The following is a 13,713-nucleotide window of genomic DNA, read 5'->3' as shown; positions in this document are numbered from 1 at the left end:
GCTTTTGCTCCACCCATTGAACTGTCTTTATCTTGATCCATGAAACTTCTCACTTTCTTTCTACATTGTCCCTGTCCTGTGGGAAAGGGGAGTGCAAACAGCCCAGAGACAACTCACCATGCAAGTTTCAGATACAAAACAGAAGTGGTTGCTGAAATTAAATGTCACTAATGGATTTAACTGCAGGTACTTGCCCCTGAACTTCAGTTATTTCAAAACCTGCTACTAAAATCCAGTTCTATACATTGGATCAAATAATGAGCTCTTTTCATCATATGGTAAAAGATTTCACAAGTGTGTGCATGCAAGTGGGTCTCATATAAAGAGGAAGGACATTCAGGCTCAAGCTAATGAAGCAAAACAATAATATTTCAGCAGGACACCAAAGAACATCAGGAGAAGAGCACTAGAGTGTACATCTCTTCATAACCACTCTTATTTCAAGGAACTATTCTAATTTTAAATGACATTATTTCACCTTATTTCAGCTTCTTCACAGCCATTAAGCTAACATTTCTCAAAGATCATTCTACTCTCACAATACTCAGGTCACAGCTGTATCACAAAGCAACAGTGCTCTTGACATTTTGCAGTGACACAGGGATCTCTCAGACTTTATGATTTCTTTCCAAACAGGAAAGAAATCACCATTTTTCACTCATTTTTTCATGCAAAGGATTATATAAGAGTCAAATAACCCAGTGTATACACTTGGAGTAATTGTAAACCAAGTAAGATTTCAAGCATTTATCAGCACAAAGGAAAAAAAAAATTATACACAAAACCTTCTCAAAATGTTTCCAATCAGTCTGAAATCAAAGGGAAAATGAGCACTACCCTGCAAATTTATCCTTTGACCTGATGCCTTTAATTTAATACAACTTACCGATTGATCCTTTAGCTGCTATTGCAACTGCTTCCAGAAGAACCTGAATAATGCCAGCACGAACTCGTGCTGAGTCCCTTTTGCGGACATCAAGGTGTCCAAGGATTTCTTGTATTACATGATGGGAATATTGTGCCTATTAAGAAAACAGACAGAAAATCTTCATCTGTGACTTTAGCAAGAATAAGCTCATATATCACTAAACTATGGTCATGACCATGTTCCCATTCTGTAACATTTTCATTCAGAAATTTATCAAAATTACAATCAATTCATGACTAAATATGAATTCAAAAAACTGCCATGATAGATGAAGCAATACAGGTTCATTCAGCCAGCCCAGTGTACAAAAGAGTCTTTTAAAATATCCAGGAATATCTGCAAGCACAGAGGAAGCATGAAGTTGTCCTTCACTCAGCTAACTGCACTTCAAAGAATTCAATACCATTGATGTAAATGGTGAAAAAACTCAGCTTTCTCCCACACACCTGGACTTTTACACTTTAATCTTCTGGGCATCTGTGTTTGATGCAATCAAAGAATAATACCTTGAAGTTTACAGCGGAAAATCAGAATAGAATGGCTTGAGTTGTGAGAAATCTCAAACACCATCTTGTCCCAAGTCCCGTGCCATGGGCAGGGACAGCTTCCACTACACAGGGTTGCTCAAAGCCCCATCCAACCCGTCCTTGAACGCTTCCAGGGATGGGGCAGCCACAGCTTCCCTGTACAACCTGCAGCAATACCTCACTACTCTTCTGGTAAAGAATTTCCTCCTAATATCCAACCTCTGTCTTCCCTCCTTCAGCTTAAGGCCACAATACAGGTTGTCCTCTATTAAAAATCCTCAACAACAGCTGTATGTGAAGTTGGTCTCTTGGGTTGGAAAATCAACACAGCTGTATTGGCATGGAAAAATAACCAACCTGAGAGATTTCTTTGTCAAGCACCACGTCACACCAGCACCCTGCTCCTTCTTCTGGAGAAGGACCACCCCACTGCCTTCCCTTGAATCTTTTGGATTCTTTGACTCCATCTACTGTCTACCATTAGCATGGTGAGATGAGCACTGAAACCCCTCTCATGTGCTTGAAACGTGTATGTAAGGAAAAAAAAATCCAGGAGAAAATCCTACCTGTATAGAATACATGATAATTTTAAAGCAGGAAACAGCAAATTCATTAGGATCCCATAGTCTATGATAGTCTAAATGCCTGTAAGAAAAAAAGTAAGACATAATGAAATAATTACATTCTACAGATATAATAATTGGTATCTTATGAATTTTCTCAAAATTCACCTCAAAGGGATTATTTACTAACATAAAACTTCTATACAGTGATTTATGAACCAGGTGAGAAATTTAGAATTTCAGAAAAGCCCTTGTTTTGTAGGTTTAGGATATGATCACAAAACATTTGGCTAAAAATAAATTCCTGTTCTGGAAATTTAACAAATCCAGTTACACCAAACATATACAGTTAAGAATACACTGTTTCCACATAGAGAGCTGGGACATTAGATGCTTATTTACATGAAAGGGATCTGCTGAAGGTTGTAACACCTTGAAAATTCATACTTTACAGAGGATAAATAAGTTTTGAATTACAAGCTGCAAAATAATTAGGGCTGAATGCTCCATCCAGAATAGAAACTCTGAGAAATATTTTTGTTTTCATGGCGGTTTCATAAATGAAATAGATGGAAAACAAAAAAGAGCTGCTCTTTGTGTGTATATGCCTTTATGCTCTGAAGAACTTCAACATTTACTGCAAGAAAGATCAAAACAAAATCCCAACAAAAATGCATCAGTTTCTCTTTAAAAGGAATAGGAACCACAAATCATCAGTGTTCCAAGCAAATACAAAAAATTCTGCTTAAGCAGAAATGCTGAAAGCTATGGATAGGGCACACAGATTTTTGCAAAAAAGAGATCTGTGACCCTGAAAAAGCATCAAAAAACCCCTGTGTTTTTTCAGTCTAGAAGATTGAAGAAAAGGTAACTTTGGATGCATTTTAATTGGTGTGATTTAGGTTTTAAAAAAATCAAAACAAGTCCACAACAAATTCACCAGTGAACAGCAAATATGCCAAATCAGCAAAAAAACTTAACAGTAAATTCTGCTCCTAAACAGGTATCACAGCTGCTCTCCCTTTTCTCAAAGAACTTAAAAAACACTTAAAGCTGCTTGAAACAACAAACTGAAAAGCTCTGGAGGTGAAAGAAGCCAGCACTGTGAAGACAGGAGGACTGGCTGGATGTTGTAACTTACTCTGTCTACAATCTGGAGATCTCAATTCCCTCACTGGGCAGCTGCTCCCAGCCCAGTCACCCACACACACAGGTCTCCTTCAAGGCTGATTAAACCAGGTGACACAAAGCATCTCCTATACCCTAAATTATCTTATACTCCATTGCAGAAATTAAAAAAAAAGTTCTGCCATTTTGACACATCACACAGCTTTAACAGAAATCCCTACAGGAAAGAATGTCAGGAATTTTAAAATTATTTGCCTGCTAAGATAACAGCAGATTTACATCACTAAATATACAACTTGAGTACCTATTGGTATCATGGAATGGAAAATCATACTCTCCACTATCTTCTCCTGATTGGAATTGATCCTTTAATCTTTCAGGGCATTGTGTTCTCTGTTATCCTTGGCATTTCCTATTCATCTGCACCAAAGATCTATTCAGGCAGATTATGGTCAACTGCATCCCCTATCAGGTTAACAAGCAAACAAAAAATTCCTCTCTAAACGAGACATACAGTTTTGTATTGCCAGAAAGGGCAAGTATTAGGTGCTGCAGGCAGATGAACTGCAGGGAAGACAGAAGGGGAAAGATGAGAGACTTGGCTAAAGCTTTGTGTAACAGCTCGTAGAAGCTCTGAGAAATATTTTTGTTTCCAAGGGGAAAGATGACAGACTTGGCTAAAGCTTTGTGTAACAGCTCAGTGGGCAGCATACTTTGTACACTGGAATTTTCCGAAGGACAGCAGGATTAGATTCCTGTAGGTGATGTATTTTACTGACTGTAACAAGTGTATTCAATGTAGTTTTGCTTTTGCAAAAGACAGTAAAGAGTATTTTTAGTGTGGTGTATTTACTTCAGTTAAAATCAAGTCATACCTTAACTACTTTTTTTCAGATTACATTTCTTTCAATAAAGAATATCTACTGAAGATTGAAAAACATTCTATTGCTGGATTAATAAATGCCAAACTCTGCCTACCATTGAGATCTGCTGCACATATGTAGCAAAAGTGCACAATTATTGTCTCTCAATTTCAAAGGAACAGCAGAACCAGAAATCCAAGTTTCTGGGGAGAGAGCCACTAATGATACCTGAATTCTTTCTCAGTGCCACACAAGCAAGTAATCCTTAAAGTAATAATGATAAATTCACACCAAGGATCAGAAAGTGCAACTGAGTCATGCATTTATGGGGATATATAAAATATTCTGCTCATGCATCATGTTTGCTGAAAGAATATTGAAAACCAGTCTGTTAATATTCCAAACCGCTCCACACGTGATGTGATAATGGACGAGAATGGAAATGCAGTTGTTACACTTGTGAAATTTCACCAGATTTCTGGATCTCTCTGAATCTGTCTAATCTATTCACCATTGCAAATCCATGCTAAGTATGTCTCAATAGCTTCTGACTGTTGACACGACATAAAAAAAATTTCAGGTAATATTAATGTAATGTTTTTTGACTTTCATTAAGCAATTAGTGAGACTGATTTGTAAGATTTTATTGCAAATTATTATTTGAGAGTTTCTAGCTACTGCATGTAGATATAACCAGAGATTTTCTGCCTAAGGCAAGGAGAATTAATGTCAATCCAAACCTATACCAGGAGACTGACTTCAGATTTCTACTATCTTCATTATATTTAAAGCCCTCAATCACTGAATAAACCCTGCCTCATGATGTAAGCAGCACTGGTCTCTCAGTTTTACAAAGAAGTGGCAGCATGTTGCCTGATATTACAGTGTCACATGAAGTAAGCCTTCAGGTGGGGAACTGAACCTGCACCTTCTTGTTAGCATTGTAATAAGAGGCCCTATCTATACTTCCAGAGTTTCCTTAAAACCTGTGAAAGAGCTGGACAATGTTAGAAGAAACTGTTTTCTAAGCAGAAGCTAAGTCAGGTTTTTCAATCCAATAAAGTGCAATAGACTCTCTATCTCAAATTTTCACTCTAACTGTTCTGTCATTCACAAAGTGAAGCTGATGAGATAGAGCACTCCCTTTTTGCTTACGAAAAACAGCTTGAAATTGCATTTTCTGCATCTCTTGTTCTTGAAAAATACTAAACCTTTACAGCAGTCATTTCTAAAAAGCCACATCTGGCAATTTGTCCTCAAAGTGGAACACAAAAATGGTGACTACAAAGACTCTCTATTCATAGAGGAGATAACATTCTGAGTAACTGGTCATTATCTATCATTTCAGTGCATAAATGCAGCATGTGGCATGCTGAGGTGCACACAGACCAACTGGCTCCATACAGCCATAACGTGTAAGAAAGGAAAAAAGGCTGGAAATAAGCTTTAGAGACATAGGCTTTAGATCAGCCACAGGAAAAGCAGCTATGACACCTTCTCAGATCTCAAACCAAGCACTACCTCTAGTCTGTGGAATCAGGAATTTTTCATAGGAAACTTCCCTGCTACTAAAATGATTCAAAAGACTCCAACAACTGCAAATGATGAAAATGATGATAAAGTTTTGAGATAAACCCACTAAAAGAATTGAGAAGTGGTCAGAAAGCAGCTGCAGTATAGTACCAAGTAGTCCATCCAGACTGTGTAGTAATGAGGTGTTCACTGTGATTACAGGTATTCTGTGCAAATTTTAAATCTAGGAAGGAATGAATGTTTTTTTGATGTAACACTCAACTTTGCAACAGCAAGTCCTCTCAGATGGGTATAACAGATACCATACACCCAGACTGTGTAGTAATGAGGTATTCACTGTGATCACAGGTATTCTGGAGGAATGCAAATTTTAAATCTAGGAAGGAATAAATGTTTTTTTAATATAACACAACTTTGCAACAGCAAGTCCTCTCAGATGGGTATAACAGATACATACAGAAAGTAAGGAAATGGTACAGTTCTTTGTAGCCAATGTTTTTCAGGATAAACAAGGGGTTACAAAAGTTTTCTGCCTTCAACACCAACCCTGTCTTTTTCTTGTTAACACTAGTAACTTGAAAATGGCTTTTGATAGCTTGAGGGTCTTTCAGCGTGTAAAGAAAATACTTAATCTTTGTGGGAAGAACTAGGCCATCTAAGAGAACATATTCCTGTACCTGGGATGTACCTTGAAAAATCTACACGAACAAGCAAGCAGGTGTCCTCATCACCAGGAAAAGCCAGGGCTTGAAAGTAGTATCACAGAGTGTTAATACAAGAGGTATAGTTTGCACTGTGTGTTTTTGTGCATAATGTGCAACTGTGTGCATATCTGCCACTCACTCCTAAATGAGCTGCTAAAGATATTAATCAAAGAATATCGAAACAGGTCCTGGAAGAAAACGGCAGGAAAAAATAAATTGTAACTTTATGGGGCACAGTATTTCTTTGTGCTACCTGTACTTTACTTAGTTTGTCCCTCCACTGATTGCAACACTCATCTAGCCTGGATAAAGTTTCACATTGAAAAAAAAAAGGCCGTCTGAAGCAACAACTCATGTAAATTATTGTATTTCGCTTGTAAAAATCAGTAAAGCAGGACATGCATTTCTCCATTACTGCCTTCAAGTTTATAGACAGAGGAGAGAGAAGAGGAGAGATTAAAAGAGAGGCAATTTTTTTAAGAAATGTGAGTGGAAACCTTTGAGCTGAAAAGTAGGAAAAAATTTAATGCAACAGAATTGAGGATGAAATAAAGAAAACCTCTTAAGATCATCCACAAATTTTTAACTTACGCAAAAACTGGTCTGACAGCATTATTCATATTTCCATAGGTTGCTCGTCCCAGTAGCTCCCTGAAACAATTCTCAGCCAGCACAGAAGGATTTTCTTCTTTCACTCCTACTGCAGGAGAGGATGGGGGGCCTATTCTGCTGAAATAAGACAAAATGCATTGATTATATTACTCACTAATATTCCCCTTTTCTTTACTGTATCCACCCTTGGTATTAAAACATTCACGAGTCACAGTCTTGAACTAGGCAAGAACTGCATTTCAAATATGCATCAAACCAGAATTCTGAATAATGTATTTCATTCTCTTATAGCAGGACCATAGATCATCATCTGTTAGTAAATACTTCCATCATCTGTTCACTCAGTACTGACCACTGTATTAGTAAATATTTATATGGCAAACACAAAAGCTGCTAATATTCAGTTAACTTGTTACCTACCACATTTTGATAAAACACTGTGTATTGGTAACAATCAACAAAGGCTGTGAAACCACTAAAATAATTTAGACAGAATCTTAGTAATATTGCTCAGATTAATGATCTCATTCACCTGCCCACTACTGGGGCAGGTGAGTGCATGAGTCCATACTGTGTGGGTGAGTATTAAATGAAACTCCAATATTTCTGCACAAACAGATAGCTTGTGAGTTGAAACAAATGTCTGAGTGAACTGATTAGAACATTATCACCCACACAGTTACTTCTAAATAGCCAGTGTAGAAGTTGGTCACCCTCTACCTGAGTGTCTTCCATCATTACTATGGACAGGGCACTGCTGAGCCCCTCCCTGTGGGCACCGTGGTGAACACAGGTTTCAGAAAGGAAGCAAACAGCTCCCCCTGAGGTACCTCCATGACTTACCAAGAGTCACTGGACCTACAAGTGGCAACCTTTTTTTAACTCTCACAAAATACAATATAGGAACTTAAGGGAGGATTCATTCATTTACATTAACATTATGTGCATTTAATTTCAGACTGCAGAAACCAGTGCACTAAACCCTTAAACATAATTTCAGTTCTGCAGTGCAAGCTGTGAGTTAAATACATTTGAAAGTGTCAACCAAGAGCATTCAGTTTACTTAAGCATCATAAAAGCTTTAGAGCATTATAGAAAGCATTATTTCAATTACTGCAAATTGAAATATCACTAGTCAAATTAAGATGTTAACATCATATCTGTAATAAATGTTTTGATGGCAAAAGATTTTCTAGTGTTTCAATACTACTGAAATCTAAAATTGGCCTTATGAAAATCCTGTTGCCTCTGGAAACATCAGTGTTTCAGGAGTTGCCACAACAATGTTAGCCTGACAGATTTTAATAACACAAGAGCCTCGGGAACCCTGTTGTATAAGGAGAAATAGTTTTACAAGAGCAGCATGATTAGAATTTTAAAAGGTATGACAATTTGTATATAAGCCACCATGAGTATCACAAAACTCCAGCTCTATCAGCTGCTGTGCCCCCCATCCTCCATTTTTTCCTTCCCCTGTACTGCCAAGACTCTGATCTAGGGCGATGGGCACCTTTCTCAGCACAGAGAAGATACAAGAGATAGTGTAGAACTGTCATTGCTGTTTTGACAGAGATTCCCTAAAACACAACAGCATTGCAAAGGTGGGTGTGTGGGGAGGGGAGACAAAAGCAGAAAGCACAGCACTCAGAGTTTAGCCTGTCTGAAAGAATTCCAGTTAAAATGAAGTAAAATAAATTATGTTTTAAGTGCTTGTATATGCAAACCTACAGAAGGTGACTTCTCAGCACTGCTTGGAGTCTTTTTTTAGATGAATCTTGCTAGTATAAAATATTAGTCTTTGACTGTATCAAAATGCCTAAAATTATCCTGTGTTATCTATGGGACAAACATTTAATTTGAACTTTAACAGCATGGACCTCAAGGTATTTCTCAGTAAGCATTCCTTGGCATTGCAGATAATAGACAATGAATACTGAATACTCTCTTTAGTTTTATAGGAAAGCTTTGTACAGCCTCTTAATTTTCTAGATTCAAATTAGTATCTCATACTCATTTTGTTTCACTGACTTGATTTTTACAGAAATATCAGAAAATCTCTCAGAAATCCAATTGGAACAGTTAAAAAAAAACAGTAGTATTCCTCTGCACCTAAACCTTTTGTACTACCACAAGAGGGCTGAAAATGTGTTTTACAATGAAATGGGCAAGGACAACTCCCTTTAGCTGCTCTACTGGCTTTTTTGTGGGAATCTCTATCAGAAGTGGCAACAAGGAACTGGAAGGAGGAAGTGTTGAAGTACAGCAGTTACCATAGCAAACCCCTAATCACAAACTTAAACTACCTCACAGTAACCAAGCAACTTAAGCATGAGACTTCTTAAATGTCAAAAAACCAGGACTGGCCAAAGATATGACAGGACATGTGACTAAGACTTAACCACCACTTTTGGGCAGAGTAGGCACAGGAATGTTTGACTATGATTCACTCACCCTGAGAAAGAAATAAATTCTAACTTTCCTCTAAAACAGAATTTTTATGAACATTACAGATGTATCAGAAGGATTTGAAGTCAAGTTTACATTAAGTGCTAGTGTCCCTCTGCCTGAAATAAGGCTGGCAGGTTTAGCTCCACAGTTATGAAGAATATGTCACAAAGTAAGGGAATTACTAATTTCATACATCCCTTCCCTATTTTGGAGATGCATAGAAATAGATATACACACAACATAATGTCTGATAGGCATGAAACTAGAATGTGCACTCAGATACGTGAACAAATAATGACATCCACAAACAAAATTATATTTTTAAAATGTTACTTAAACAGGAAATTCTTAACTCTAAGACGTGTCTCATCTTGTATGTATTTAAATAATCTTGAATTAAGCTGTGAAGTTCCACAAGCTAAAATTACATTGACTCCCAAGGTAAGTACCAACATCTACTTCAGGTTTAACCAAAAATGTTTTTTCTTCTATGAATTTAAGTTGCGGGTATTTTCTGGAATTTCTGCTCTTTCTCAAATAAAGCTTTGACTCCATCTGCCAGAACAATATCCTTCTTACTCCTATTCTTCAAGATGTTTCTGTGCTCCACAAATATGAAGTCACACATAAAATAAAATGAGAAATTGTCTGTAACATCATTTAAGACCAGCAGGTAATAATTTACGAACACTGTTTTGAGCTTTTCTGTCATGTGCACATCATAAAAGGCCCTTACTTACCAACTGGAAAATCATTAGTCTTTTTTTTTTTCCATGTTCAATAGGACAAGTTTCAAGCTCAAAAGTTCAGAAATTTAAGTTGCTTTTTGACAGATTTGTTTTTCAACCACTACTATTGCCTTGCTCCACAGATGATAAAAATCATTCCAGCAATACATATAAACTGATCCACTTTAAGTGGCTAATCCAAATTCTACTTCAGTCCGTTTTCCATCAGGAGTTAATTTACTTGTGCTATAAAAAGGAAAGTGTATGCCCAAGGGCGCTGTAAAGAGTACCAAAGGACAGGGCCCACCTGCAGCTAGAAGCCCTGTAAGAGTAAGCAAAGGCAAACCAGGCTCTCCTTGCTCAAACAGCAGCTTCAGTTCATTCTTCAGATGTAAAATTCAAGTGGATATTTCTGTAAATATTGTGTGGGCCCTCAGTTATATGCAGTAAATAGATAAGGCATGGACAGACAGACAACTATTGATTTTTAGCTATTTGGTCTGAAAATTTGTTTTAGAGATGAGACAGGTACTGGCAGTCAGAAATAACACAACAAAAAAACTGGCACTGAATTGAAAAATAAATGCCAAAACTCAAACTAAAAAAGAGAAACTGACAGATCTAGAAGGCTGAGTGAAAGCACAAAAAGCTCGTTGTTATAGGAAGGTTGCTGAGCCTCTTAGCAGGCAAGTTTTGAAGTAGTCAGAATTGGAGATGGAATTAATATTTCATTTGCTTGCACTGCTGAAGTTCATTTTATGGAAATTTCCCAGTGCTACCAATAAATGGTTTTTACACCTACACAATGTTTAAACAGAGACCAAAAAAAGTGACTTTTCAATTGTAAGGCGACTGGCATCTCCTCAAGCTTAATTGTCACAAAGATCTTTTTGAATATATTTTTGCAAATGTTGCAAGTAACATGCCTAGGAGTCACTGAAAGCAAAAAGAGAAGGTGATCTACATATAAATAAAACTTTAATTCCTTACGCTAAGTACTGTTTCAGCCAGGACAACCAGATCTTACTAATGGCTAAAAACCTCAATTTCTAACAAATCTAAGTAGCAAAATCATTTGAGTCACCTAAAAGCCTTTGCTTATTCATCTCTGCACCTGATCCACTACAACACAGAGTTTTAGTGGAGTCAAAATATGGATATGTAATTTCTAGAATAACTTTTAGGCCAACAGAATCTTGAACAAGTGAATAGATGTGGTTGAAAAGATTTTAAGACAAGAAACATTAAGAACCATCACGCAAACCTATATTATCAATTTCAAGGAGCCTCAGCAAGTAAAGGTGAGTTGTTGCTTCCTCCGAAAAGAAAAAGGATATCCATCATAAAAACTTAGGTTAGAGATTGTTGAAAAAAAACACACCAGTGACAAGAAATACACTTACCTGTCAATATCTTCTATTTTCTGCATGTTGAACAGCAGTGATGGCACTATCTTGTCCATGTGCTGAGGTTCCCAGATAGTTGCTCGAAGCTCATCATTAACTGCTTTTCGGACCACTCCCTGAATGCCCCTGATTCCAGCAATTCGGATCCTGAGGAAGGAAAAGAGGAGTTACTGAAGCTGAGCAACACAGCACCTCCCAGCAGGGCTCTGGCAGCAGTAATGAAGTACTGTGGAATTCCAGCAGGTTTTCACAAGCAGCAGCTGGGAAAACTGGCCAACCGTTAGACAGACTGTCCATGCTTTGAACACCTTTAAAGCCAGTAAGGAAGCTGACAAAACAAACAACTGAACAGAAGATGGCCTGTAAGGATAAAGCTGACACTGCTCAATGAAGACTCAAACTTTGTGCATCACCTCTGACAAAAGTTCCCTGGATAAAACCCACCAACTCTACCCAATCTATCACCCTTCAGTTGAAACGTCACACAATCTCAGCCTATTCCAGAGCTGAAGAAAAATGGGAAGCTACCACAACACAGCTGAAGAGCACAGCCATGAGATTGCGCCATTAGAAGTTGTAATTAAGGTTAAGGATTAGTCAGAAAAGATCTTCAAAGATTTCTGAAAGATTCACAAGGTGGAAAGGAAAGGATAATTCTGTCTACTTAAACCTGATGGACAAAAGGAACCACCACTTTAATTCTAAAACCATTTGAATAAAATCAGCTGAGAACTAATCAACGACAATGAAATAATAGAAAGAAAAAATTACATAAGTTCAAAAAAAGACTTGGTCTAGCTGCTAGCTATTGTCATCATTTATTAAACAAAAATAGCTTGCAGGAGAATCTGTGCAATGACATGAATAGCAAAAGACTATTTTTTGAAGTGATAGTGGCAAATTATCCTTTACAATAAATGGTAGGAAGATAATTTACTTCCTGAAAACAAGGAGAAGCTAGTACAGCTATCAAATGAAATAAGTACAAGACGCACTAAAATTTTTAATTATTTGTCTTAAAATCCAACCCTCATTTTTTAAATCTTGATTCAGGTATGGACAAAACTTAACAAGCCCTTGCTCAGTCAAATTCACTGAAGTAAAACATTTCCAAGATGAATTACGGAAGTAAACAAGTTCTGTAATTATTTTTGTTTGGATTTCATTTTGTAAATACCTAAATCTGAGCTGCTTGTATCTTAGCTATTTCTGAATGAAGTTTTGTGCATTCAAGATGAACACAATTTCATTCTAGATCTTTTGAGATCATTTGAATAGGATTACACACAAAGCAGGAGAGAAGAGGGATGTACAAACAAGGAGAAAATTGCTGCTGGGAAGGACACATCCTTCAGGGAGGAGCTGCAGGAAAAAACCTGACACTTACATAAGAATGGCAAAAATAGAATTCCCATTCATGGAGGCTCCTGAGTTTCACACACATTAGCATACTTCAGATCTAAGAAAACACAGTTTTAATGAGTAATTCTCAAAGAGCAGACTTAATATATGCTTTTGCTTGTCATATAAGTAGCCTCGTTAATATCTCAAGTAAGTTATGAACTCCTGCATTTGCAGTAATAAGTGGTGCCTTTCTGGAGAAAATCCACACAATCCAACATGCATTATTAAGGTAAAATTACACCTAAATATCCTAGGAGTTCCAGCTACCTAAGATTTGCAATATTTGATGCCACTCAACAAGTCAGACTGTCACTTTCTTCTTCAACTAGCCCAATAAACACCTTAATAAAAGCTGTATTACAGACAGTAATAATGTGTCAACAGTTTTCAGTAATTCCTGCAGAATGACACTTACTCATTTTGTATTTCTGGATCAGGGTCACAGGAATGACACATGGCACTGAACCGCGACACAAAGAAGTCGTAGCGTCTGTGATATGAAGGTGTGTCTTCTTCAATGTTGGCAAATTTGACAAACTGGAAAAATGCAATACATTTAAAAAAGCTGTTAATACCAATTTTCTAAAATACAATAATGAGTAATAAGCTTAATTTAAGCCAAGTAACATGAAGTAACTGCATGAAGAACCTACTTTTGACAGCACTTTAGAACTGGAGAAGAAAAATCTGAATATAGGAGGGTTTTCTTTTTAAAGTCTTCCCACAAGAACTTCATTTACATAGCTATGGAAGCATGAAACTGTATGAAATGCAACATACTATGCAGTATGGAAACATCTAACACTTGAACAGTGAGTCATCAACTGGCAGAATCATTTAGGTTGGGAAAGACCCTTAGGGTCATCAGG

General features: G+C 37.1%; 1 protein-coding gene across 8 annotated transcripts in view; it reads right to left on the bottom strand.

The window, feature by feature from the left end:
* EFR3A (EFR3 homolog A) overlaps positions 1 to 13,713 on the bottom strand; it is a 76,594-nt gene that overhangs the window by 27,924 nt on the left and 34,957 nt on the right. For 7 of the 8 annotated variants that reach the window (XM_039715441.1, XM_039715435.1, XM_039715443.1 and 4 more), the window contains 5 exons: positions 13,260 to 13,381; positions 11,438 to 11,587; positions 6,838 to 6,975; positions 2,022 to 2,100; positions 887 to 1,022 (listed from right to left, as the gene is read on the bottom strand). In XM_039715441.1, coding sequence (XP_039571375.1) covers positions 887 to 1,022; positions 2,022 to 2,100; positions 6,838 to 6,975; positions 11,438 to 11,587; positions 13,260 to 13,381 — 625 coding nt within the window. The remainder of the gene's footprint in view (positions 1 to 886; positions 1,023 to 2,021; positions 2,101 to 6,837; positions 6,976 to 11,437; positions 11,588 to 13,259; positions 13,382 to 13,713) is intronic. The other variant, XM_039715440.1, reaches the window with a different exon arrangement.

This window comes from Passer montanus, unplaced genomic scaffold, assembly GCF_014805655.1.
Source record: "Passer montanus isolate IOZ18808 unplaced genomic scaffold, ASM1480565v1 scaffold33, whole genome shotgun sequence".
Taxonomy (NCBI): domain Eukaryota; kingdom Metazoa; phylum Chordata; class Aves; order Passeriformes; family Passeridae; genus Passer; species Passer montanus.
The sequence above is the reverse complement of the archived record's forward strand: the minus strand, read 5'-3'. Positions and strand labels throughout refer to the sequence as shown.